This window comes from Ochotona princeps, chromosome 24, assembly GCF_030435755.1.
Source record: "Ochotona princeps isolate mOchPri1 chromosome 24, mOchPri1.hap1, whole genome shotgun sequence".
NCBI classification, from domain to species: domain Eukaryota; kingdom Metazoa; phylum Chordata; class Mammalia; order Lagomorpha; family Ochotonidae; genus Ochotona; species Ochotona princeps.
This window is the reverse complement of record NC_080855.1, coordinates 7,069,365-7,096,210: the sequence shown is the minus strand read 5'-3', so window position 1 is coordinate 7,096,210 and position 26,846 is coordinate 7,069,365. Positions and strand designations below refer to the sequence as shown.

Below are 26,846 nucleotides of genomic sequence, written 5' to 3'. Positions count from 1 at the left end.
CAGGTGCAGGTCCCTCCAGGGGGGCTGGCCCCAGCTCTGCAGCCTTCCCAGCAGCACTCTCCTCCGGGGGCTGCTGCCGACCAGGGCAGCAGGTCAGTGCTGAGCCTGGGGCAGAGGCCGACCCACAGCCAGGCCGCAGACTGGCCAAGGTTCCTGCGCTGGGGGCTGCACGTCCCCAACAGGGGGGAGAGGCCCAGGAAGGCACCACAGCAGTGTGCAAGCCTCTGCCCTGAGCCTGCACAGCCTGGGGCCCGGACCACTGTGTGGAAACCTCCCTGTGGGTGGTGGGTCTGGACGGGTGCACGTGCGGGGTACAGAGCCGCAGGTCAGGTCCAAGTGCTCCCGGACTGGGACAGACGGGTCACGGGCCAGCCACCGGGGGCGGGCAGGAGCCCAGCCCAGTACTCCACCCCTGTCCACTGCTCATGCGCAGCATGCCCACCAGGGCTTCCCTGCCCCGGGCCTGCGAGGTCTCCACCAACTGACCCCAGCTCAGCACTGGCGCAGACAGACCCCAGCGGAGGCAGGTGACCAAGGCCCATGCCCACTCACGTCCTGGATTTCCCCCGAGACCGGTGCTGGAGCAGCCACCCCCTCAGCAGTCATTTCCAGGAGGGATGCCTGCCTTTTGGCCTGCCTGGCAGGCTGTGCAGTGCCCAGGGCTCTGCTGGGCGGCTGCATCTGACCACCTGCCTGAGGTCTGAACACCTACGGGGAACCTCCCCCGAGGCACCCCATCCCCCCGTGCCCACCTGCAGGCAGAGTGGGGTCTCTGGTGCCCCAGGCTGGGAAGCAAGCACACTAGCCCCATGTGCTCTGTGTCAGGGACACACAGGCAGATATGCGTACGGGAGAAGCCAAGCATACACTGGGGGCCTAGGGCAGGAAGGCAGCTCTGTGCGGGGAGGGACTACACTGGGCACTGCCACCCCATTGCTGGCTCCTGTCTCTGCCTCTTGTCCCCCACCCCAGGTCCTGGTCCCTGGAGCTGCGGGGGTGGGCTGGGCAGACATGAGACCCTCAGGGGAGGTCATGGGCCCCCAGCCAGGGCGCTGCTGCCCACCTCAGGCCCTGGGCAGCATCTGTGTCCGTCCTCTAAGCCACAGTGCCCCCTGGTGGCCTCCTGGGGCCCAGCAGCAGGCGTGAACCCAGCCTGGGCAGCCTGGGGTCACGTCACCTCCAGGTACCAGAGGGCCCTTTGGCGGTGGAAGGCAGGTGGGGCGGGCAGGGCAGCCCAAGGCAGGGGGCCTGCTCCCATTCCTGCACCGGGGTTCAGGATCATGGCTGCTGACTGCCCCACCACCAGCTCCACAATGTGGCCAGGCCCGCTGGGTCCTGCTGGCTTTTGGGGAGGGAGAAGATTGGTAAGCCCGGCCGGGGCCTGCTGAGGCTGACCCCTGGGCAGAGCCCCCACAGGGCAGGCAGGCCGTGCAGGCCTGGCCTCCATCGGCACCACCCCAGAGCAACACAGGACAGCAGACGGGCACACAGGGCTCAACGCTTCATTCAGCACACGCCCAGGCGCCTGAGCACGCACGGTCACATGACGGCCTCCATGTGCAAGATCCTGAGGGCCTCGGAGATCTGGGGGCTGGTGTCCATCTGTCCGTACATGCCCACCAGGAAGGCGCGGTGCAGCAGCACAGCCGCATGTTCTGTGGGAGACGCGGGGTCAGGGGTCAGGGGCTCAGAGGTCAGGGCCGGGGGTGGTAGGTGGGCGGCTCACCTTGGCAGAGGAGCGTGTACTCAGGCAGGTTTCGGAGAGCTGTCTGCACCACCTCCAGGTCCCGGCTCCCCAGGCAGCACATGACCGTGGGCAGGAAGTCGGCTGCGATGCTGGAAGACAGACGCGTCAGACACCTCCTCCCTGTGCCTGCCCGGGAGCCCCGTGGCTGCAGCAGAGCCTTGCCCTGGCCTCACCTGGGGTTGGTCTGCATGGAGCGCAGGGCCAGGCTGAAGGCCAGCTCACGGCAGGACTCCTCAGGCGAGCTCATCAGCCGCTGCAGGTTGGTCTAGCAGGGTGGGGCAGGAGAGCCAGGTGAGCTAGCGCCGCACCTTCACCCTCGGGGACATGGCACAGGGGGACAGGGCGTCCGCCTGCCCACCCACTCGCTCACCGAGAAGAAGCCAAGGACCTCCGGCCTCCGCCGGGACATCTCTTCCACGTCACTCAGCACCTCCAGCAGGTCTAGGAAGGCACGGGGAGTCTGAGGGCCCTGCGCAGGCATCAGGGCAACCAGCCCAACGGCCCAGACATCCCCGAGGCCGCCCCTCATGCACCCCATGGTGGGAGCTGGGTCAGCCGCTGCCGGCGGTCTTCGCAGGCCATGCAGAGGCCCCACTCACCCTCCACCGTCTGGCCACGCGACAGCCTCTTCATGTAGGGCGCCATGTCGGCTGCGGTCAGTGGAGTGGACAGGGAGACGCTGACCAGGGGCAGTGAGCTGGCTGAGCGCTCGTCTGCAAAGGTCGGGGCCCAGCCAGGGCCAAGGACATGAAGGCACAGCAGGCCCTCGGGCAGCATGGCTGCATGGCCCGACTCGGTGCTCCTGCCAAGCCCCTGGCACTGCCCCCCGGCCTGCAGACGCTGTCAATGGGGCCCTCGCTGTAGGGCAGCCCCGCTGGGCAGGGGAGGGCCCCAGGTGGGCACAGGGCTGAGCAGGCAGCCAGGCAGGCGCCCCTGAGAGGACCGGGAGACTCCAGGTGACCTAAGCGCCACTTCCAAGCCTCCCCAAGAGCTGCCATGTGGGGGACACCCGGCACCCACTCACCCTCGCCCTCCTCGTCCAGGCCACGGGCGGATCGGCCGTCTGTGCTGGGGAGGCTGAGCCCCGCCAGGAGCGACTTCAGCATGACAAGGTCACTGTTCTCGAAGGACAGGTTGCTGCGGAAAGAGCTGGGGTCGGCGAGGGGAGGCAGCTGTGCGGGCGCCGAGTCAGGGCGGCCGGGCGGGGCACTCACTGGAGCGGGTCGGCGTGCTGCTGCAGGAAGGACACCGCGGCGGGCGCGTTGCTCGTCAGGTACCTGTGGATGAGCTGCGCAAACTTGCTGATGAAAGGGGCCAGGTGGCGGGACGACTTCCGGTAGTTCTGGGGAGACACCAGGCAGACCTGGGCAGTGATGGCCAGCACAGCCCTGGGCCACGCCTGGCCACATGTAGAGCTGAGCGCTCACACGGCCAGTCCCCAGGGCGCGGTGCCCAGGCAGGAGAGGACAGGGCACTGCAGACACTCGGTGCCCAGGCAGGAGGGGACGGGGCAGTGTAGATACTCGGTGCCCGGGCAGGAGGGGACAGGGCACTGCAGACACTCGGTGCCCGGGCAGGAGGGGACGGGGCAGTGTAGACACTCGGTGCCCGGGCAGGAGGGGACGGGGCACTGCAGACACTCGGTGCCCGGGCAGGAGGGGACGGGGCACTGCAGACACTCGGTGCCCGGGCAGGAGGGGAGGGGGCACTGCAGACACTCGGTGCCCGGGCAGGAGGGGACGGGGCACTGTAGACACTTGGTGCCCGGGCAGGAGGGGACGGGGCACTGCAGACACTCGGTGCCCAGGCAGGAGGGGACGGGGCAGTGTAGACACTCGGTGCCCGGGCAGGAGGGGACGGGGCACTGCAGACACTCGGTGCCCGGGCAGGAGGGGACAGGGCCAAGCACAAGGGCCACCAACTGTACATCACCAGGGCTGTGCTTGGCTTCTCTCAACATGGAAGCCAGCCACCCGGGGCTGTTACGTGGCTGCACTCGGACCCTGACCCCCAGACCAGGACCTGGCCAGCACACCCACCAGGAGCAGGCGAATGAAGGAGAGCAGGCAGTCCCAGAGCGCCCCCTGGTGCTCGCTGCGGAACACCTGGGGCTGCAGCAGCTCCAGCACTCCCAGCACGTGCAGGAAGAAGGTCAGGTGGTTCTGCTGCCGGAACTCCTGGAAGTTGAGGTGTGTGCGGCCATGCAGGAGCGCAGCAATCATGGGCAGGTGCCTGGGGACAGCAGGGACCTCAGCCAGGAAGCACTGACCAGGGCAGCCAGCTCCAACCTGCACCCCAACCAGAACCATGTACCCCAGAAAGGGGGAGCTAGCTACAAGCGACCACCCACAGGCAGGGTCCCTGGCAAGGGTCAGCAGGTCTCCTGCTGGGGTCCCCTGTGGTGGCTGCCCCCACCCGGGCTCAGAGACCAGGCCACACCTAAGCAGCAGGATGGGGTGGGCCACTGCCAGCTTCCTGCAGGCCATGTTGGCATCAGCCACTCGGTTCTCGGATGCCCGGGAGTCGCTGGTGTCCGCCAGAAGTGTGATGAAACGGTGAATGAGTCCATCCAGCTGAGGAAAGTACGTGTGAGGGCCATGTCCACAGCCAGCCTGTCCAGCTGGGGGCAGGGGTGAGGGCGGGGAGCCTGCACACAGGAACCTTGACCCAAGCAGGCCACGTGGGCAGCTGATCTTGCTGAGGGACACAGTGCAGCTCCCAGTGCCTCTGGGCTGAGAAGCCGCTCGGCGCCCTGCCTCGGCTAGCACCCGCTCTCAGGCCCAGGCTCTCCCAGGAGCACCATACCAGCCCGCCTGGCCACGGCGCGGCGAGCACATGGGCAGAGGGGGCTCCAGGGCGTACAAGGACACCTCCCCCGGCCCACCTTGGTAGTGATGGCTTCCCAGGAGGCAAGCCCACCATGCCTGTCACACCCAGAGGCTGATGGGGCTAGGGACAGGACAGGCTCTGCCTGTGGAGGCACACTCCAAGACTCCTTGGAGAGCCGGGCCTTCAGGTGCCCCACAGTGAGAACAGCTGCCTGCAGGGCAGGAGGGCGAGGGCCTCACCTTGCATACGCTGCTGCCAGTGGCCCCCTCGCCACACAGCGGGACCTCGGGCACAGGCCCCCGGAGCTCCGGCCTCTGCAGGTAGAGCTGCAACAGTAGGTCTTGGCAGCGCCTGCCCAGCGTGCTGCGGGAGAGCAGACAGGGCTCACAGGGGAGCTCCCGCCGCCGCCACCCGCCGCCCAGGGCACCACGCACCTGTCCCCCCACTGCTGGATGCAGCCCGTCAGGTGCTCCGTCACTTTCCGGATGCCCTCAGCATGCCCTCGGCAGCAGCTGAGCAGCAGCGGCAGCCTGGCCTGCAGAAGGGAGCAGGCGGCCGCGTCCCCGTCCTGGCTCCTTGCCTCAGCCTCGGCCAGGATCAGCTCCACCAGGCTGAGGAGCTCTGCCGCCTGGACCCGCAGCACCAGCTCCTCCCGCCGCTTCTGCAATGAGCGTCTTTCCATCAGCACCACAGCACCTGCGGGCGCCCCTCCTGCCCGGGGCCGCCCTCCCAGGGCCCACCTGTGGGGTACGCTGGTCCCGGCCCTGCCAGATCCGTGGGACGTGGACGCAGGCCCAGAGAAAGTCCAGCGAGGCAGAGGGGTCGAACCTGGACGGAAGCAGCGTGGTGAGGCTGGGCAGTTCCCAGGTGGACGGGGATGGCACCCCTGCCCGGCTCAGGGTGCAGGGGCAGGCAGAGCCATGCCTCATGTGTCCCCGACACCGTGGTCAGCCCTCCAGGTGCGCATGACCTGAGCTGGGGACTGTGTCATCTCCAAGCTCCTACCCTGGTGGGCAGGGCCGAGGCAGCCATAGCAAAGCCCAGGTGAGCTCTGGACCCCTAAGGAGCCTTCTGGCCCCATTCCCTCGAAGCTGCTCACGCACACTGCTCAGGAGTGGGTGCCCTGCACACACAGGACCGTTAGGATTTGCCGTGGGCGCAGGCTGCCCAGCGAGCACGGCCCCACCAAGAGGCACTCACCTCTGCTCCTGGCTGCTGCCCAGCAGGACGCGGACGCACTGGTGCAGCGTGGGCCAGCTGGACTGGTGTGTGAAGAGGGCCAGGAGGTAGGGGCGGAAGGATGGCACCTGGACGCCCGCGGGGCCTTTGCCCTGAGGAGGAAGCCACGGCCTCAGCTTAGCCAGCTCAGCTGCTTTCCAGTGACCTGGCCTCATCAGTCCCACAGGCCAGGGGGTCTGGCTGACCAGACGGGGTGGGCCAGGGCATTTACATCCCTCTTCCTGCTGACACTCGGGGCCTGCCTGCCCTTGGGGAGCTGCTATGGGATCACACCCACACTCCCTCTGCGTCCCCTCCATGCTCCTCCGGAAACCTCGACCCAAAACCTGTCCCAGGACCCAGATCAGTGTGGCCCAAAGGGGACATGCACGAGTATCAGGCTGGACGCCTCCTGGGCCTGCTGCAGCCCCATGGGCACCCGGGATCCGTGCTGCCCCCTAGGCCAGGCGCCCCTCACCCCACCTACCTTCCCCTGGGAGAAAAGCAGCTTCAGCTGTAGGTCGGGACAGCTGCTGACCACCTCAGGCTCCAGCATCTCCAGCCAGTCCACCAGCAGCCCTGATGAGGGGCCCAGGCGCGTGGGCTCCGGGCTGCCACCATCAGCGTCCTGCCTGCCCACGGCGGGCAGCTCCCCCTCCTGCAGCAACAGCGAGCTCACCACCACCACAGGCTTTGTGGCCACCAGGGGGGCGGCGGCATCCGTGCCGGCCGAGAACAGAGCCGTCAGCAGCTCCTCCAGGTGGGGGGACCTCACCTCAATGAGGCCTCGTAGCACTGCATGACAGGCAAGAGGGGGCCGGGCTCAGCGGGGCTGGGGGGCCGCGCCGGGAGAGGGCTGTCCCTGCCGGGGCCGGCCATACCTTTGCTGATGAGCTCAGGCTCCACGCTGTGCTGCCCTCCCGCCTGGAGAGCAGCGATGACAGCCCGCACAGTGGGGCCCACCACCTCCAGGTCCCGGCGGAAAGCCAGGGCCTCGGCCAGGTGCAGCAGCCCACTGCGCACTGAGAGGCGGCCTGGGTGAGCACCACTGCCCAGGCTGCGCCCCTCACACCACCCGGCCGCCCACTGCACCCCGACCCTGCCCTCACCGCCGCTGATCCTGTGTCCTGCGGAGAAGTGGGCGGCGAGCTGCTTGAGCTGGGCCCGGAAGGGCCCGTCCTCGGCAGCTGGGCCCTCCAGCCACTGCAGCAGCTGCAGCAGCACTTTGAGGAGGAGTGAGGAGAAGCCGGTGTCCTGGGGCACACAGCGCTGCGGGAGGGAGGCAGCGGGTGAACCCCCACCAGGCCTCAGGGCAGACGGAGGGGCTGCGGGGCCACCGTGTCACATGTCCCTGCAGGGCCACTTCACAGGGACCCACATGAGCCCCGCACATCACGGGCCGACCAGGACCACGCGCTAAGATCCTGCGCCAAGTGGCAGGCATGACAGGTGTGCAGAAGGCCACTGCCACCCCGAGAAGATAAAAGGGGCCCACAGCCCACAGCAGCATGCCACTGGAGCCACCGCTGCTCCACTTCTGGCCCAGCTGCTGCTGAGCTACCTGGGAGCAGAAGATGCCCAGCACTCAGGCCTCTGCTAGCCATGTGGGAGGCCGGGCCGGGGCTCCTGGCTCCTGGCTCCTGGCTGTGGCCGGGCCCAGTCCAGCCATGCGGGAAGCCAGGCCAGGCACTCCTGGCTCCTGGCTCTGGCTCTGGCCTGGCCCAATCCAGCCATGTGGGAGGCCGGGCCGGGGCTCCTGGCTCCTGGCTCCTGGCTTCTGGCTCTGGCCTGGCCCAGTCCAGCCATGTGGGAAGCCAGGCCAGGCACTCCTGGCTCCTGGCTCCTGGCTCTGGCCTGGCCCAGTCCAGCCATGTGGGAGGCCGGGCTGGGGCTCCTGGCTCCTGGCTCTGGCCTGGCCCAGTCCAGCCATGTGGGAGGCCGGGCTGGGGCTCCTGGCTCCTGGCTCTGGCCTGGCCCAGTCCAGCCATGTGGGAGGCCGGGCTGGGGCTCCTGGCTCCTGGCTCTGGCCTGGCCCAATCCAGCCATGTGGGAGGCCAGGCTGGGGCTCCTGGCTCCTGGCTCTGGCCTGGCCCAGTCCAGCCATGTGGGAGGCCGGGCTGGGGCTCCTGGCTCCTGGCTCTGGCCTGGCCCAGTCCAGCCATGTGGGAGGCCGGGCTGGGGCTCCTGGCTCCTGGCTCTGGCCTGGCCCAGTCCAGCCATGTGGGAGGCCGGGCTGGGGCTCCTGGCTCCTGGCTCTGGCCTGGCCCAGTCCAGCCATGTGGGAGGCCGGGCTGGGGCTCCTGGCTCCTGGCTCCTGGCTCTGGCCTGGCCCAGTCCAGCCATGTGGGAGGCCGGGCTGGGGCTCCTGGCTCCTGGCTCCTGGCTCTGGCCTGGCCCAGTCCAGCCATGTGGGAGGCCGGGCTGGGGCTCCTGGCTCCTGGCTCCTGGCTCTGGCCGGGCCCAGTCCAGCCATGTGGGAGGCCGGGCTGGGGCTCCTGGCTCCTGGCTCTGGCCTGGCCCAATCCAGCCATGTGGGAAGCCAGGCCAGGCACTCCTGGCTCCTGGCTCCAGTCTGACCCAGTCCAGCCATGTGGGAGGCCGGGCCGGGGCTGCTGGCTCCTGGCTCCTGGCTCTGGCCGGGCCCAGTCCAGCCATGTGGGAGGCCGGGCCAGGGCTCGTGGCTCTGATCTGGGCCAGGCCAGCCTTAACAAGCCATGTCATGAGTGAACGGAAGACCCGCTCTCACACTCTACCTTTCAAATAAACCCATCTTAAAAGGGAAGCAGCAAGGTGGCAAGGCAGCCCGAGCAGCTTCCTTCAGGCATGCAGGAAAGAGGACCCAGAGCCACAAAGACAGCGTTCCCACACACCTGGTACTGGTAGAGTTGGCGCAGCAGTGGGCAGGACAGGAAGTGGCTGCGGTGCATGGCCATGGCCAGGGCGCCAGCATGCGGCGAGCTCAGCAACGTGGCCAGGGCCTGTAGCAGGCGCACTGTGACGCCTGCCACCTCAGGGTTCCCCTGGCGCACATGGGCCAGCTCCTGGCCCAGGGCCTGCTGCAGTGCCAGGGCCAGGGGCCGGGGACTGGAGTTCTGCCAGCGTGCATCAGGGCTCAGCGGGAAGACCTGGAACAGTGAGGAGGTGTCAGGCGGGAGGGCACCCCACATGGCCCAGGCCAGAGTCACCCCTCGCCAGTTCCCTGCTGACTCATGTGGGACCCAAACCCCAAGACTCCTGGTGGGTCGTGGGCATCCCGAGCCCTCAAATGCCCCACCTGTTTCTCCCCCAGGGAGGAGCAGGTCGGCAGAGGGGTCTGTGTGCGGGCAGGGTCCACCCCTCCCCCGAGAGGTGTGTGCCAGCAGGGCCTGGCCACGGAGCCCATACCTGCAGGAGCATGCCGGCCAGGTCGTCCTCAGGGCCGAGTACCCGCACCTGAGTCCCGGCCCAGATCCTCCCCTGGCCCGCAGGCTGCTCGGGGCTGTTCCTGGTCTTTGGGGCCTCCATGCTGTCTGCAGGGAAAGGGCACTGCCATTGGCTGGAGACTCCAGCAGGCGAGCTCCCCGCCCCAGGCCTCCCTCAGACCACAGGAAGGAGTCAGAGGCAAACATCTACCAGGAAACAGCCAGAGTGCGGCAGGGAGGGGGCAGGTACCTCGGCGGGCGGGCAGGGAGGCGGTGAGCAGGGAGTGGAACGTCTGGCCACCAGAAGCACCTCGCTCGTGCTGAACCTCGACCAGGTGAGCCATGTAATCTGCAGGACAGCAGCCGGAGCTCAGGGGGCGGCGCCCTCCCACAGCAGCCCCCGCCAAGGTCGTATACGCACTTTTGTCCACGATGCTCTGCTCCAGCGTCTGGGGGTCGTGGGCCACCGCCTGGTCCAGGGACTGCAGCAGCTTGCTCATGCTGGACACAGGGATGCCAAAGGACTGGACAAATAGCAGCAGCTGCTGGGGCTCCAGGTCCTGCAGGGCTGAGGGCAGGGCCTCAGTGACCGCCCCGGGGGCCTGAGTCCGCACCCCCTCGCCTGGACCTCGGTGACCGCCCCGGGGGCCTGAGTCCGCACCCCCTCGCCTGGGCCTCGGTGACCGCCCCGGGGGCCTGAGTCCGCACCCCCTCGCCTGGGCCTCGGTGACCGCCCCGGGGGCCTGAGTCCGCACCCCCTCGCCTGGGCCTCGGTGACCGCCCCGGGGGCCTGAGTCCGCACCCCCTCGCCTGGGCTGCTCGGTGACCAAGGTGCCTCGCCTTGGACGGGCAGCACTGTGGGACGCCCCATCCCCACACAGGGCATTGTGGCTCTCCCTGCAGGCAGCTGGCTCCCCTCACACCAACCTCCTACAGTCCCCAAGGAGCTCTCAGGACTGGGTCCTTCCTGCCCACTACAAGCCCATGTCCCTGTCCCGACTCCCCGTCCTCGGCCAGGCCCAGCTGGTGACTGGTGACTGGTGCCTGGACTGGACTGGCACCTGCGTCCAGAAGACGAGGAACTTCCGAGCGGATCATGCGCAGCTTCAGCCAGTCGGGCAGCAGCAGGGCCTCTTCGGATGTGTCCACCAGGAAGGCCGTGGGCAGGGGTTGCTTCTCTGGAAACCAGATGTCCAACAGGGCCCGGAACTCCTCGTCTCCAGCTTCAGGAAGGACGGCAGGTGAGCAGGGACACCCCGGATGCCAGCGGCAACCCTTGCTCCCCAGCAAGAGGCTCAGTGTGGCCATGGCCAAGGCCCTCCTTTGGGGAGGTCCTACCCAGCAGAGGCAGCTGCCCATCTGGGGCCCTGCGCTTGGGTACAGCACATGGTCCCCAGCAGGGATGGATCCCCAGTCCTCTATTCAGGGATGTGACAACTAAGAGGGAGGGAGGGCGGCCAGCCAGCTGCGGTGACCAGCAAGTCCCGAGGCCAGGACCCCCACAGGGGTCTCCAGCCGCCTGGACGGCCCCTCCACCCCTAGCCACTCACTGCGGGGGGGGCCGAGCGTCAAGAGGATGACCATGGCATGGACCACAAGGATGTGCATGGTGGCCGTCTCCCCGCTGCTCCAGCGCAGGAACACCTGGTCCTGGGACTCGGACTGCAGGAAAAGGGGCCGGGGTGAGGGCTGGAGTGAGGACTGGGTGAGGGCCCGGCAGGGTGGGGTGAGGGCTGGAGTGAGGGGTGGGGTGACGGCCCGGCAGGGTGGGGTGAGGGCTAAGGTGAGGGCTGGGGTGAGGGCCCAGCGGGTGGGGTCAGAGTTGGGGTGAGGACCTGGCGGCCGGGGCGCCTCACCCAGCTATAGACTTCCTCGCCCTCCTTGCTCTTGCGCATGCGCTGCACGTAGCGGGAGAAGATGGCCAGCAGTGCGCTCAGCACCGCATCGGACGTGTTACTGCAGGAGAGCTTGGCAAAGAGGTGGGACATGATGGTAGAGCGCTCCACAACCAGCCGGGCCACGTCCTGCACGGAGGTAAAGAGCCACGGGTAGCTGCCGGGACCCCAGCCCCACCTCCAGCGGCAGCCAAAGAGGGACAGGGGCACAGCCCCATGCCGCAGGCTCCCGGGGGTGGGGGAGAGGGGACTTGGCCCAGAAAAGCCCTGGACGTGGGTGCTACGGCAGGCAGCAGGGCACCACCCGAACCACAGGACAAAAGGCAGCGGCCCCAGCCGACAGCCCCTACATATCGCTTGCGGTTGCCACCCCAGGCCAGCAAGGAGCCCCTTCCCAGTCTCCCCGCCAGGTCCCAGCACAGGCCGGCATGTGGAGCTGTAGTGCCCTCCATGCCCGCGGCCAGCAACTCACCAGGGCCAGGTCGCTGTGTGGGCCCTGCTCCTCCACAGGCGTGTGCTGCGACAGGTAGACCAGGTAGGCGCTGATGGTCTGCGGGTCCGTCTCCATGTGGATGGCCTGAGAGGCAGGGGGTGAGCTGGCCCGCACAGGACTGCCCCAGTGCCCACCCTGCCCCGGGGTACACGCACCTGCTGCAGTGCCAGTGCGGTGGTGGTCCTGACGCTGTCAAACAGGGGCAGCCGCGGCAGGTCCCGCAGCAGCCACTGGTAGCCCTGCAGCACGTCCACAGCCCCCGGCTCTTCCTCGGGGGGCTGCTCCCGGTCCTCGCCATCCCGCAGGCTGCCCTCTGACAGCACCAGCGACAAGCCCTGCACACAGACGGACGCAAGCTCAGTGCCCCAGGCCCCGAGAGGAGCACAGCTCCACAGGCGAGGCCCACCTGCCTGTCACTGGGCACCTCTCAGAGAACAAGCAACACAGCAGGTCCCTGGAAGCCGCTGGCCAGCCCACGTGACAGCAGGCAGGTGGATGGCTCATGACCCCGGGCAGCATCCCATCCCTCTGCCCCCAGGAAGGGGCACCAGACCAGGAGGGGAAGACAGGCCAGGCTGTGGCAGCCACATGCTGGCTCAGACAGAGCACATGCCAGTGTAAGACATGGGCAGAGGGTTGGCACCCACCTTCATGGCCAGCACCCGGGAGGCCACCTGCGCGGAGCTGAGGCGCCGCAGGAAGTAGTCAAGCACCTCACACGTGGTCTGCTCGTCAGCCTTGGGGCCCAGCAGCAGGTCCTGCAGGCGGCCCAGCAGCTGCTGCTGCTTCTGCTCCCTCTGAGAGCAGGGGAGAGGGCTGTCAGGATGGGCAGGCAGGCACGGAGGCCGGGGGCCGGGTGGGCAGGGTGCGGAGGATGGGGGCCCAGGCAGGATGGGCAGGCAGGCACGGAGGCCGGGGGCCGGGTGGGCAGGGTGCGGAGGACGGGGGACCAGGCAGGATGGGCAGGCAGGGCACGGAGGCCGGGGGCCGGTGGGCAGGGTGCGGAGGATGGGGGACCAGGCAGGATGGGCAGGCAGGGCACGGAGGCCGGGGGCCGGTGGGCAGGGTGCAGAGGATGGGGGACCAGGCAGGATGGGCAGGCAGGGCACGGAGGCCGGGGGCCGGGTGGGCAGGGTGCAGAGGATGGGGGACCAGGCAGGATGGGCAGGATGGGTACGGAGGCCGGAGGGCCGGGTGGGCAGGGTGCGGAGGATGGGGGACCAGGCAGGATGGGCAGGATGGGCACGGAGGCCGGGGGCCGGGTGGGCAGGGTGCGGAGGATGGGGGACCAGGCAGGATGGGCAGGATGGGCACGGAGGCCGGGGGCCGGGTGGGCAGGGTGCGGAGGATGGGGGACCAGGCAGGATGGGCAGGCAGGGCACGGAGGCTGGGGGGCCGGGTGGGCAGGGTGCGGAGGATGGGGGACCAGGTAGGATGGGCAGGATGGGTGCGGAGGCCGGGGGGCCGGGTGGGCAGGGTGCGGAGGATGGGGGGCCCAGGCAGGATGGGCAGGCAGGCATGGAGGCTGGGGGACTGGGTGGGTGCAGAGAACAATGGGCCAGTTAGGCAAGGTGTGGAGCACACAGGGCCGGTGGGCAGGGTGCAGAGGACGGGGGGCCAGGCAGGAAGGGCAGGCAGGGCACGGAGGCTGGGGGACTGGGTGGGTGCAGAGAACAATGGGCCATTTAGGCAAGGTGTGGAGCACACCGGGCCGGTGGGCAGGGTGTGGAGACCAGGGGGCCGGGTATGGGGACGTGGGGCCGGGTACACAGGGTATGGGGGACATGGGGTCGGGTGCACAGGGTGCCAGGGCCGGGGGGGCCGGGTGCACAGGGTGTGGCGATGGGAGCTGGGGAGGACGGGGCTACCTGCCGCCTCCTGGCCTTCTGTTCTTTGCTCTCGCCCTCCTCTTCCTCCTCGCAGGAGGCAGCATCGTCAGCAGCGTCATGCAGCAGGAACTCGCACAGGCACTGCACGGGCAGCACGTCCAGGGAGCCCTCGCTGGACTGCACCAGGTCGGCGAGCCAGGGCATGGACTGTGAAGAGGCCTGGAGGGAACAGAGCAGGCGATCCAAGCCCTGCCCACCTCGGCCCAGCTCCCCTAAAGAGTGGGTGCAGGTGCATTCGGCCCAGCCCTGTCACCACGTCAGAGCCCCCAGCCCAGCCCTGTCATGACGTCAGATTCCCCAGCCCAGCCCTGTCATGACGTCAGATCCCCCAGCCCAGCCCTGTTATGTCATCAAAGCCCCCAGCCCTGTCATGACGTCAGAGCCCCCAGCCCAGCCCTGTCATGACGTCAGAGCCCCAGTCCAGCCCTGTCACCACGTCAGAGCCCCCAGCCCTGTCATGACGTCAGAGCCCCAGCCCAGCCCTGTCATGACGTCAGAACTCCAGTCCAGCCCTGTCACCACGTCAGAGCCCCCAGTCCAGCCCTGTCATGACATCAGATCCCCCAGTCCAGTCCTGTCATGACGTCAGAGCCCCCAGTCCAGCCCTGTCATGACATCAGAGCCCCCAGTCCAGCCCTATCATGACGTCAGAGCCCCAGCCCAGCCCTGTCATGACGTCAGAGCCCCAGTCCAGCCCTGTCATGACGTCAGATCCCCCAGCCCAGCCCTGTCATGACATCAGATCCCCCAGCCCTGTCATGACGTCAGAGCCCCCAGTCCAGCCCTGTCATGACGTCAGAGCCCCAGTCCAGCCCTGTCATAACGTCAGAGCCCCCAGCCCAGCCCTGTCACCACGTCAGAGCCCCCAGCCCAGCCCTGTCATGACGTCAGAGCCCCCAGCCCAGCCCTGTCATGACGTCAGAGCCCCCAGCCCAGCCCTGTCACCACGTCAGAGCCCCCAGTCCAGCCCTGTCATGACGTCAGATCCCCAGTCCAGCCCTGTCATGATGTCAGAACCCCCAGTCCAGCCCTGTCATGACGTCAGAACCCCCAGTCCAGCCCTGTCATGACGTCAGAGCCCCAGCCCAGCCCTGTCATGACGTCAGAACCCCCAGTCCAGCCCTGTCATGACGTCAGATCCCCCAGCCCAGCCCTGTCATGACGTCAGATCCCCCAGTCCAGCCCTGTCATGACGTCAGAGCCCCAGGGCCTCAGCTCACCTGCCTCTGGATGATGTGAAGGAGGAAGTCGGGGTTGCGGCTCCGACAGAGCAGGTGCCCTAGGCGGAGGGACTGGTTGAGGCCTTTTACTTGCTCCAGGATATGGGGAGGTGGCCTCCGGGGGGGGCCCCTGTAGGTCACAAAGATAAATGTGTATCAGAAAGCCACACTCGGGGTAACCCCCGGCCCTGCTGTGGAGCCCAAGCCGAAGGCCTCACCACTCCCAGCCTAGCTTCAGCATCTGGAGACGCAGGGCAGGGCCACACGGCCGGCCCCCCCCAGGCCCCTCCACATCCACCCACACCCACGCCCACGCCTGGCACTACGCGCGTGTCCACCGGGCACCAGGAAGAGCGTACTGGGGGTCCAGGCTGGTGAGCTGTGACAGCAGCAGGCTGCTGCTCTCCGTGATGGTCTGCTTGGTGGACGCGGCGGCCAGGTGGCCCTCGAAGGCCAGGATCTCCTGCTTCTCACGCTGGGAGAGCTGCAGCTCCCGGCTCACCATCTCTGCACGGGTCTCCTCGTCCGTCAGGGTGCACGGCGGGTACGAGTAATTGCTGTGGAGCAAGCAGACACCTCGTCACACTGGACAGCTCGCAGGGCTCCAGGGAGAGGACCCAGGATCTGCTGGCACTTGCTGGCCCCACCGGGGCTGGGCTATCCCGGGACCAGGTGGCCTTGGTCCTGGGAGTGCAGCTTGCTGTACTCCACTGCCCAAGGCAGCAGACACACCCTCAGGCCCAGGCGCTGCCAGGCCGGGACCCACTCTCCCTGCGCCCTGGCAGGCGCCCTCTTGCCGAGGATCCCAGGGGCAGGGACACCACAGCCATATCTCCCTGTCCCCACGCAGTGCCCTTGCTGAGTGGGCTGGAGCCCACCACTCCCCAGCTTCCCCACCTGGGCTAGGCTGCTCACCGGTGCCAGCGGCTCGTCCCAGGCAGCCGTAGGTGAGGCCTTACTGGGCCCTTCCCAACCCATGGCAGGAGGTATCTGGTCACTTCCTCCAGCTGAGCCTCTCGCGGGTCACTCCAGCTGGCAGCCCAAGTGCCGCCCAAGACACCAGCCCACCCGAGACATGGAGAGCCCACCTGGCAACAGCCAGGGGCCAGACCTACCACAGGCCTGCTGCTCTGAGCACAGCCCCATCCCATCCCCCACCTGTCCCCCACTCTGTCCCTGCCCCGTCGCTCACCGTCCCCCACCCTGTCCCTGCCCCGTCGCTCACCGTCCCCCACCCTGTCCCTGCGGGCGACGGGGCACCTACTTACTTAGTCATCGCCATTTCCATGAGCATCTTGAGGGTGGGGTACTCCTCCCAGGCGGCGAGGCCTAGGGGCAAGAAAAGCGAGGAACTGGGCCCAGGAGCCATGTAGCAATCCTGGGCCACGCCTAAGCCAAGCCCCGGTCGGAGCCAACCCGGAGGAAGAGTAGCGGCCAGGGGCTCACCAATATTTTCTGGGTTGAAGGCAGCGACCACCAGCAGCAGGGGCCAGGCCTTCCAGTACAGGGTGGAGATGGCGAGGTTCGGGGGCTGGTACCTGGAAGAGGCAGAAACTGGGTACTGGTTAAGCAGGGAGAGGAGACGGCCCCAGCAGATGCCCTGAGATGGACCTCCATGTGGCTGCCTGAAGGACTCTACGGGGTCAGGGCATTTGGGGAGCGCACAGATCTCTCAAACACATAAGCGAACACACACAGCAATGCCCACACCCCATGTCAGAGTGCAATCCTGCCTGAGCTGCCCATGGACCCACCCAGGACACGGGGTGCCCACCCCAGGACACGGGGTGCAACGAAGTGCCTGGCCCTGCCAACCCCATGGAGACGCGGACGGGGTTCCAGCCTTGAAGCCTACAGGCAATGACAGATAATGACTTTCTATCAGATGAACAAAAACAACCATTTTGAAATAATGCAACAAAAAGCTCCAACAAACCCACCTTCACTGTGTGCAATTGCTCAGCCGGCAACAGCTAGCCTGTCCACATACACACACACTGCACACGGGCCGCCTGTCCACATACACACACTGCACACGGGCCGCCTGTCCCCTGTGCGCACACACACTGCACACGGGCCGCCTGTCCCCTGTGCGCACACACACTGCACACGGGCTGCCTGTCCACAAACACACATACTGCACACGGGCCGCCTGTCCACTGTGCACACACACACTGCACACGGGCTGCCTGTCCACAAACACACACACTGCTCACGGGCCGCCTGTCCACTGTGCACACACACACTGCACACGGGCTGCCTGTCCACAAACACACACACTGCTCACGGGCCACCTGTCCACTGTGCACACACACACTGCACACGGGCTGCCTGTCCACACACACACTGCATACAGGCTGCCTGTCCACTGTGCACACACTGCACACGGGCTGCCTGTCCACACACACACACACTGCACACGGGCTGCCTGTCCACACACACACACACTGCTCACGGGCTGCCTGTCCACACACACACACACACACTGCTCACGGGCCGCCTGTTCCCTGTGCGCACACACTGCTCACGGGCTGCCTGTCCACACACACACACACTGCACACGGGCTGCCTGTCCCCTGTGCGCACACACACTGCACACGGGCTGCCTGTCCACACACACACACACACACTGCACACGGGCTGCCTGTCCACACACACACACACACTGCTCACGGGCTGCCTGTCCACACACACACACACACTGCTCACGGGCTGCCTGTCCACACACACACACACACACTGCTCACGGGCTGCCTGTCCACACACACACACACACACACACTGCTCACAGGCTGCCTGTCCACATACACACACACTGCACACGGGCTGCCTGTCCACATACACACACACTGCACACGGGCTGCCTGTCCACACACACACACACACACTGCTCACGGGCTGCCTGTCCACACACACACACACACTGCTCACGGGCCGCCTGTCCACATACACACACACTGCTCACGGGCCGCCTGTCCCCTGTGCGCACACACTGCTCACGGGCTGCCTGTCCACACACACACACACTGCACACGGGCCGCCTGTCCACTGTGCGCACACACACTGCAGACAGCAACATACAGGCTGCCCTCTCATCCAAGGTCCAGGCCATTCCTGATGCTCTCTAAGCCTGCCTGGCGTCTGTGGAGCGGGACTGGGGGTTGACAGTCCTAACTCTGCCCAGGAGCATGCTCAGACCGACGCCTCCCCTTTGGACCGCACAGAAGCCCAGCACCCAGGGCACGGCATGGCTGCAGGAACAGCATGGCACACAGGACAAATCAACTCGGGAATATGGAGACGGGGCGAAATTAAGGATCGACACAGGAAACCCAAGTTGCCCAAGGAGTGCAAGCAGCAACACTGCTGACGCGGCCACACACCCAAAGGGACGTGCGCACCACTGCGAACAGCCCAACTCCAGCTTGTGCAGAAACCAAGGTGGCAACCCCACAATGCCCATGGAAATGCCAGGACTCCACACGGCCAAGGTCGAGCTGAAAAGGAACAGGTTGGGCCTCCCACGCGCTGGCTTTGAGACCCAGCACAACATTGGAGCGACGGAGGCCAAGTGCAGGGTAGGGCAGACCAACCCCACTGACGGCCAACAGGGGCCCACCTGTCCCGTGACTTCTGATGAGGACCTAGAGGGGTCTCCTCAGCAGCAGGACCCCATATCAGAACAGATCCAGACACCCACCTCACTGCAGACACAAATGTTAACTCAAACCTAAGACCTAATGCGACATCCACAGAAGGGGTACAAGCTTAGGAGCCTGGGGTCCCAGACAGCAGGACTCCACCACACGACACGGGCGGAGGTGGCACTCCTAAGCACAGGTCTGAGGAGGGTCTGTGCCGCACTCCCAGCCAAACGGGCCGACACCTGGTTCCCAGCACCAGCTCACACTCACCTGGCAGGCGGGCTGGTGGTGCCGGCACCCAGGCCCCTGCCACCCGCATGCAACTTCTGGCTCCTGGCTGGCCCAGCTCCAGCTGCTGTGGGCCGAGCGAGCTGGCAGACAGAAGCTCTGTCGCCAGGACGTTTTCTTAAGGCTTACTTCAGAAGTTACAGAGAAAGAGCTCTTGCATCCACTAGCTCACTGCCAGCAGGACCAGGCTTCATCTAGGCCCCCCAGGGTGCAGGGGGCCAGATCTCTGCTTCTCCCCGGCCAAGAGCAGGATGCTGGAGCCCAAGTAGAGCAGCGGGACACAGACTGGCGCCATCTGGAGGCCGGCATTGTAGGTGGAAGCTTGACTTGCTATGCCCCACCTGCCCCTTTGCCTTTTCAAATAAACCAAACTGAAAATAATATTTCTTTGAAAAAAAGAATCAACTCAGAACTGACTCCAAACAGACCAGTGAGCTCAGGAAAGGTCCCGGTGTCACCCAGTGGAGACCAAGCCGAGATAGCCCCAGCCCAGCTCAGCAGGGGGCGGCCCGTGCTCCCTGGGCAAGGCCATGGGCGGTGCCAGCTGTACAAGAAGGGTCCGCAGCAGTGTGCTCTGAGCCCTGACTGCTCTGTCCACCCCAGCCCCTGGCAACGCCTGGGGAGGCTCGGGGACACAGCCCCTGCCATCCGCGTGGACTCGGAGCTCCACCTGACCAGGACGCTCACTCTGTCCCCTGCCATCTGTCACACTCAGAGTCCAGCACATAGTCTGGTGTCTCAGCCCTATGTACTGACACCCAAAGAATCCAGCACACGCCCAGCACACGCAATGGCCGTCCCACCCCTAGGTGTGGACACTCACACGGCAGCAAGTAGGGCGCTGACCGTCACATCCGCACGTCGGTCAGCCAGACCCCAGGACCGAGTGCTGGCACATGCCTGGCCACCGACGGCCCTGTCCAGCCACCCCCAGCAAGGCCGCAGTCACAGTGCCCACGTCCTGCAGGAGTCCACTTCTACCAAGCAGCCATGGGGAGACAGAGCAGGGACGAGGGCTGCGCAGCAGGGGAGGGCGTTCCACGAAGGCTGCAGAGGGCTGGCCCCCGGCTGCACATGAGTGACGTCGGCGGAGCAGCAGCAGCCCCCGCTGTGCAGCCCAACCGGGGAGGGCCAGGGCCTCGGGGCACGCGGCACAGCAGCTTACCCGGGCGGGAGCTGGATGTTCTCGGGGTGGTGGTACGTGCACAGGTTCAGCACGGCATCGATCAGCTGGACCCTCTCCACCTTCAGCACTTCCACATCTGAAGCCCAAGGACACTTCGTCTCGGCTCTCGGCCAGACCCCGGGGACCAAGACCCCACGCTGCACGTGGAACCCCCAACAAAACCCCCGGGAGCCCAGGGCCCGTTACCATCGGCCTGCACAGCCGCAGCTCGCTTCACCAGGTGGTCGGCCAGCTCCATGGCGTCCGCAGGGCCGAGCGGGAGCTCCCGGGACAGCCCGATGACCAGGATGCGCATGAGCGTGTCCTCCAGGGTGGGCACCTCAGAGCAGAGGCGCAAGAAGAAGCTGGGGGCACAGGAAGGCTGTCAGGTCCCCACGCCACACACTCCCCCTCCCCGGGCAGGATCTGGTCCAGGCAGGGAGGGATTTGTGTGGCAAGTCCCCGGTCCCTGCTGCTCCCGTGGGAGAGGCCTGGTCCTCTCCAGGCCGCCTGGAGTCCGCTGGGCACAGACAGACCCTCCTGGAGCTGGCGGGGTGTGGCAGGAGAACTCAGAGCCTGAGCAGCAGCCCGGGCTGGGGGACCCTCTGGGCAGCCGGTGACCTGGTGTGTCAGGGACAACAGGGGCACAGTGTGCTGAACCCCGGAAGTGGAGGGGCCCTGGCAGAGCCTGGGCGGCCCCAGGTCCCCCAGCACGCTCCCCTGCTTACTTGCGGTCACTCTCAGGCGGCCAGTTGTCCCACTTGTAGTAGGTCTCGGGCTGTTCAGTGAAGAGCACCTTGTGCAGGCTGGGAGACAGGACTGCCATTCAGCACACAGCGCCAGGAAGGGCCCGGGCCCCACCGTGCAGCACACAGCACCAGCAGGGGCCCGGGCCCCACCGTGCAGCACACAGCGCCAGCAGGGGCCCGGGCCCCACCGTGCAGCACACAGCGCCAGCAGGGGCCCGGGCCCCACCGTGCAGCACACAGCGCCAGCAGGGGCCCGGCCTCTACGGTGCAGCACACAGCGCCAGCAGGGGCCCGGGCTCCACCGTGCAGCACACAGCGCCAGCAGGGGCCCGGCCTCTACGGTGCAGCACACAGCGCCAGCAGGGGCCCGGCCTCTACGGTGCAGCACACAGCGCCAGCAGGGGCCCGGCCTCCACCGTGCAGCACACAGCGCCAGCAGGGGTCCGGGCTCCACGATGCAGCACACAGCGCCAGCAGGGGCCCGGCCTCCACGGTGCAGCACACAGCGCCAGCAGGGGCCCGGGCCCCACCGTGCAGCACACAGCGCCAGCAGGGGCCCGGCCTCCCCAGCACAGGACTCCCACGGGAGCAGCTGGGCACCCTGAGCTGACCTCACGGGCCATACCAGTGCACGTAGTCCTTGGGGGCGAGCTTGCTGATGGAGGGGACGACGGTGTGGAGCCACCAGACGGCATCCCGCTGGATGGCTGCGATCTGGTTCTGGAAGGAGCGCAGCACCTCGAGGTCTGCGGCAGACGGCACCCGCTCAGCGTCGCGGCTATGGGGGCAGCGCCCGCGCCTTCCCTGACCCCCCAGTGCAGGCCACACACTACGAAGGGAACCGCACACCAGGGCCCAGGCGAGCACCAGCATGGCCAGGCCAAGGCCCGTGTGAACCCGGGAGCAGGGGACGGGACTCCTCGGACACCCTCCTGCCAGCCCCTCAGCAGGCACGTCCCCCAGGACCTCGTAGAGGCAAGCTGCTGGCTGGCACCCTGCTCCCTGCCTCCTGCTGAGTCAGGGAAACGCCACAGGAGCAGGGTGCCTTCGTGGAGGGGCAGGCCCAGGGCGCGGATGGCAGCTCCCGGGACGGGGCCCTCCCTCACCCCACACCAGGCCTGACCCCGCGGCCTTACTCCTCTTCTCTCCTTTGTCCCAGGCGACGCCAGCCTCCTTCACCTGGGCCGTGATGCCCAGCATCATGGACACGGCAAGCACGTCTGTGATGTGGACCACAAACCGCTCCTGCGGCACAGGAGGCGGGGCTGGGCACGGAGGGCCTGCCCCGACCCCGCTCCAGGGCCATGAGAGCCCGGGGCTGTCCCCGCAGCCGCCCAGGCCCGGGCACCTTAAACTCCATGTCGAGGTGCTGCGGCTCCCTGCGCTCCTGCATGAGCCCCAGGCAGAAGGCCTGGAAGTTGACCTCATGCTTCGTCTGCTTCACGATCTCGCGCAGCAGCGCCCGCGACGCCCGCAGGTAGTCGTCCTTGCTGGTCAGCAGATCCTGGAAGACCATGGCCAGGAACTGGACAGAAGAGCACACAGCTGCCATAGGCGCCCCCCAGGCCCTGCCCCCGGCTCCCCGGGGCCCAGGCAGGGCGCCAGCACCAAGGGGCTCCCTGCAGGCACAACAGCTCAACTGGCTCATCCTCCACCTCCAAGCACCAGGGTCCCAAGTGGGCACTGGTTCATGTCCCGGCTGTTCCAATACCCTGCTACTTCCCTGCTGGCAGCCTGGGACAGCACCAGAGGATGGCTCAAGACTATGGGACCCTGTACGCGAGTGGGAGACCAAAAGAAGCTCCTGACTCCTGGCGTTGGATCAGCTCAGCTCTGGCCGCTGAGGCCACTTGGGGAGTGAACCAGCAAATGGGAGATCTTTCTGTTTCTCCTTCTCTCTGCTAATCTGCTTTTCCAACAAAAGTAAATAAAAATAACAAGCGCCTGGTCTGAGGCCAGGGCAGGAGGGCACAGGGGCTGGTGGAGGGGTGTTCCTGGGCAGGGCACAGCAACTATCCCACCCACCCCCAACCACCCACTGGCAGCTGAAACCCACGGGCTCCAGCAAGGCCTTCAATGACCACTACTTCCCATAGCAGGGCCACGGAGGTCCGGGAGCTGACAGCCAGCCATCAGTGACCTTCCAGGCCCTCAATGACCACTACTTCCCACAGCAGGGCCACGGAGGTCCGGGAGCTGACAGCCAGCCATCAGTGACCTTCCAGGCCCTCAATGACCACTACTTCCCACAGCAGGGCCACGGAGGTCCGGGAGCTGACAGCCAGCCATCAGTGACCTTCCAGGCCTTCAATGACCACCACTTCCTAGCACGCGGCCATACTGCCAGGTTCTTTGTTCAGCAGAGACGCCTGAGCCCAAGGGGCCCTACAGACGGAACCGGAGGTCTGCACTCAGGGAGCAGCTGCAGGGCTCGGGGACGACAGCAGGAACGTGTGTTGAATGCCCCTGCCTGCCCAGGGCCATGGAGGGACAAGAGCGGGGGCGCGGCGGCTGTGCTCCGGCCCACCTTGGGTGCCAGCTCTGAGCTGTGCTGCAGCACCGTGTACAGGGTCTGCATGTTGTTGGGGTTCCGGGCGTTGGAAAGCTCGTTGAAGATCACGAACTTGATGGTGGTGCCCAGGTTGTCCTTGTGAGCGGCCAACAGCTCCCTGCACACAGCCAGCAAGCAGCACGCCTGAGCAGAGGCCCCCAGACACAGCCCAGCAGGCGGCAGGGCCTCAGCAGGTGCCCCCGTGCCGTCCAGCACCCCGCTGCACCCCTCGGCGGGTGCCCCCGTGCCACCCAACACCCCGCTGCACCCACCTAACACACAGCATGTAGTGGTTCAGCAGGACCTTGGGCTTGAGGCGGATTTTGATGAGGTGGGAGATGACGTCGGTGTCCTCGGGGCCGTGCGCGGTGCAGTTCATACACACGGACATCAGCAGGTCCTGCGCAGGCCTGGTCAGCTGCGGGCAGCGAGGCAAGGTCGGGCTCCTCAGCACCGGGGCGAGGCCCGCAGAGCTCCCGGGGACCCCCGCCACAACATACCTTGGGGTTCTGCAGCCACATCTCGAGCTTCTGCACGGCCATAAGGCGCACCTCCTTGTAGCCGCAGGTGGAGGTGAGCAGACGCAGCAGGTTCCGGGAGACGCTGTCGATGGGCTGCCGTCGGTTGAGCTGGTCGCGCAGCACGTCCAGCACATACTCCTCCACGCTCTCCGCCAGCTCCTCGTACCTAGGCCCGACGGGGGGAGGCGGAGGGAGGGAGGCTGTGCGCACGGCGTCCGCCCGCCCGCCCCCACACGGCAGCAGCCTGGGATCTGAGCCATGTGCATACCCACCTGGGCATGAGCTGGCCCTCCTGCTCTGGGCTCAGCTTCTCCTCAGCCACCAGCAGCTCCGTCTGGCCCTCCTCTTCCTCAGCCAGCGAGGGGTGTGGGCTGCTCCCTGCACATGTGTGGAGAGGCTCCTGCAGGGTCCCCCTGGGCCAGCGGGCGGGCAGGGCACCCAGTCCCCCGCCCCACACCACACCACACCGCAGCTCTCACCAGCTCCAGGGTCCCCGCCGCCACGCGCCCCCTCGCCCTGCAGCAACACACTCTTGGGGGGCATCTTGGTGCCAAAGGCCGTCTGGATATTCTCCACGAACATGCGGCAGTGCGGGCTGTCCACCCAGATGCGCTCCCCCAGCGAGTCCTCAATGTAAACCTGGGTCAACAGCCCTCTCCTCAGGCCAGGCTGGGGGCACACGGGCGCCCTCTTCTCCTGCCAGCTCACCCACTCCACTCCCGGCGTCCCCGAGAGGCGACCCACCTTGACAAAGGTCTCGGGCCAATTCTCGTCCTCTTCGTATGCAGCCATGAGCAGGTTGCAAGCCAGCACAGACACCAGGCTGTTGCCCTTGGCCTTGAAGTTGATGGAGGCATCCCTCCGCAGGAGGCTGCACAGGGCCTGCGGGAGAGGTGGGTTGCACACACGCACGCACGCACACACGCGTGGCCGCTCACAGGGCGCAGCCGGAGGGCAGCCCACCTCAATAACGCCCTCCGTGGCGAAGATGTTCGGCTTAATCTTCGCCAAGTACATGAGGCTCAGGTACAGTACACTGTCGGGCTTGGCCCGCGTCACCTTCAGCTGCTTCACCGCCCCGCACAGCACGCCCTCCACGCGGTCATCGTTACCCTCCAGCTCAGCGGCTTCAATCTCATCCAGCAGCACCGTGGGCAGCACTGGAGGCACAGGAAGTGAGAGGGCACCCGAGGGCAGAGGGGCCCGGGGAGGCAGCTGGCACCCGCTGGGTACACACCCCACCTCCGGCAAATTTGGTCCCAGGGGCCAGGGTGCAGATGCCCCCCAGGTAAACACCCCCTTCAGGCAGACACATGCTCCAGGCAGAACCCCCAAGGCGGACACACGCTTCAGGCGGAACAGCCCCTCCAGGTGGACGACCCCCCAGCTGGATGCACCCCTAGGAGGACCCAGTCAGCTCGCTCACCAGTCTCACTCAGCACCCTCCTCTTCCATTCTAGCCACCCTCGTCTGTCTCTAATGTGCCTGCTGCCCCTCCTCTCCCCCACTCGGCACACCTGCCCCACCCAGGGTCTCTGAACCCCAGGTCAGCTGGCTCCCACCTCAGCCCCACTGTTTCCTCCCAGCTGATCCTCCCAAGCAGCGGCATGACAGGCCCACGCACGGAGTTCAGGGTGTCCTGGACAAGGTGCTCAGCTCGCCACTCCACTTTCCATGAGCCTTTGGGGTGCCCACAGGCCTGTCTTCCAGCTGCATCGGGCACAGCGCCCTGCCTGTCCCTGCCTGTCCACATCCACCCCCCACAGCCCTGCTCAGCAGGCCGTGCCCCACAGGCTCTGCTCCGGGCATCACCACCCAGCTCCCGGCGCAGCCCAGTGCTCCTGCTGATAGCACAGCTGTCCATTACCGGGGCTGTGACAAACGCCTACACTCCATCCAGACACCTCTGTTTGGCCTGGCACACCCCAGCAGCCGGAGACAGTGGCTGCAGCTGTGGCAGCACCCAAGCTCACCCGCTGCTCAAACCCCATGCTGGAGTGGGGGTGGCCGAGCCAGTCAGTCCCACACAGCGGCAGACACCTCAGGCAGAGGCAACTCCCAGCTGGGCAGCCCTGTGGATCCCTGCCCTGCCCACTAAGCCCGCAGGCTTAGCCACTCCCAGCACCCCAGGGCTCCAAACAGCCACAGAGCCCTGCCCAGAGTCCCCTCCCCGGTGGTCCCGGCCTCAACTTCACCTTCGATGGGCAGCACCGACGGCTCCTTGATGGACGGGGAGATGGCGCGTTTCTCGGCCACGGCGGCCTCGGCCAGGCGGCCCAGGGCGCTGAGTGGCGGCGTGGAGGAGAGCTTGGGGCGCTTGGTGAGGCCGGTGAGCGCCGAGGCACCGGACAGCGCGGCCGTCGCATCCCGCTTGCGCTCCGACGGCAGGCCCGAGGGCGCCGGCTTCAGCAGGGATGTGCTTTTGGACTCACTGGCCTGACCCTTGGAGCCCAGGGCGATGAAGTCTCCAGGCGGAGGGTGTCCTGCAGGACGAGACGGGCCGGGGAAGGCTTGCTAGCTGCGGCAGTTGTTGCGGGACAGCCGGGGGTCAAGGTGCTGGGGCCGAGCTCTGCCAGCTCCCCCGTTCCCCAGCCCCTCATCCCCCCGTCCTCTGTCCCCCTCATCCCCCGTCCCCCTCATCCCCCGTCCCCATGTCCATCCATCCTCATCCTCCATCTGTCCCCCGTCCGCTCCCTGTCCAGCCCCTTGTCCTCGTGTTCCCCCGTCCGTCTGCCGTCCCCCTGTCCATCCGTCCTCCATCCATCCCCCAGAGTCCCCCGTGTGTCCCCGTCTCCACTTCCCCATCCCCCGTCCATCCGTCCATCCCCCATCCTCCATCTGTCCCCCGTCCCCCATCCATCCGTCCCCCGTCCATCCTCCCGTCCCCCCGTCCATCTGTCCCCCATCCTCCATCCGTCCCCCATCCATTCGTCCCCCCGTCCATCTGTCCCCCGTCGCCCGTCCATCCGTCCCCCTGTCCATCCTTCGGGGCTCCCGCCGTCCCCTCTCCGGGCACACCTGACGGCTTGGCGGCAGCGCTCGGCCTGCGCACGGCGGCGGGTTTGGCGCGGTTCATGGCGGCCCCCGCCCGCTGCGGGCCCCGCTCGCCCCTCACTCTCCTCCGGGCCAGCAGGGAGCCGGGCGTCCGCCCGGACGAGCAGGACACGCCGACGGCCTCTGCCCCGCACGCCTCCCGCCTCCCGCGGCCCCGAGCGCCCGAGCCGGAAACAGCCCTG

The 26,846-nt window shown here is 67.0% G+C and overlaps 1 protein-coding gene across 2 annotated transcripts; it reads right to left on the bottom strand.

The window, feature by feature from the left end:
• Positions 1 to 1,488: 1,488 nt before the first annotated feature.
• Positions 1,489 to 26,846, bottom strand: INTS1 (integrator complex subunit 1). Of its 2 annotated transcripts, none has more exons than XM_058680619.1 (46): positions 26,629 to 26,846; positions 25,806 to 26,093; positions 24,574 to 24,770; positions 24,355 to 24,492; positions 24,090 to 24,249; positions 23,883 to 23,988; positions 23,590 to 23,776; positions 23,362 to 23,507; positions 23,066 to 23,207; positions 21,887 to 22,063; positions 21,675 to 21,783; positions 21,164 to 21,284; positions 20,518 to 20,595; positions 19,997 to 20,154; positions 19,790 to 19,886; positions 16,139 to 16,230; positions 15,961 to 16,021; positions 15,052 to 15,249; positions 14,693 to 14,822; positions 13,452 to 13,631; positions 12,231 to 12,380; positions 11,739 to 11,918; positions 11,563 to 11,667; positions 11,052 to 11,219; positions 10,746 to 10,857; positions 10,257 to 10,418; positions 9,617 to 9,763; positions 9,446 to 9,544; positions 9,179 to 9,303; positions 8,665 to 8,919; positions 6,904 to 7,063; positions 6,676 to 6,816; positions 6,282 to 6,589; positions 5,777 to 5,907; positions 5,317 to 5,404; positions 5,011 to 5,237; positions 4,816 to 4,939; positions 4,187 to 4,320; positions 3,787 to 3,979; positions 2,962 to 3,089; positions 2,772 to 2,884; positions 2,347 to 2,460; positions 2,118 to 2,188; positions 1,921 to 2,012; positions 1,727 to 1,836; positions 1,489 to 1,655 (listed from the first exon to the last, which is right to left on the bottom strand). In XM_058680619.1, exons 1-46 carry the CDS (start codon positions 26,684 to 26,686, stop codon positions 1,540 to 1,542), a joined length of 6,576 nt encoding a protein of 2,191 aa, XP_058536602.1. In that variant the 5' UTR covers positions 26,687 to 26,846; the 3' UTR covers positions 1,489 to 1,539. The 2 variants fall into 2 exon arrangements, with proteins under 2 accessions (XP_058536602.1, XP_058536601.1); XM_058680618.1 differs by having other exon boundaries at positions 23,590 to 23,783; positions 23,884 to 23,988.

Coding starts and splice junctions, on each gene's coding strand:
- INTS1 (XM_058680618.1), bottom strand. CDS start 26,686: ATGAACCGCGCCAAACCCGCCGCCGTGCGCAGGCCGAGCGCTGCCGCC. Junction 26,094..26,628: donor CGCTGCCGCCAAGCCGTCAG/GTGTGCCCGGAG, acceptor CTCGTCCTGCAG/GACACCCTCCGCCTGGAGAC. Junction 14,823..15,051: donor CTCACCAGCCTGGACCCCCA/GTACGCTCTTCC, acceptor TGTGACCTACAG/GGGCCCCCCCCGGAGGCCAC.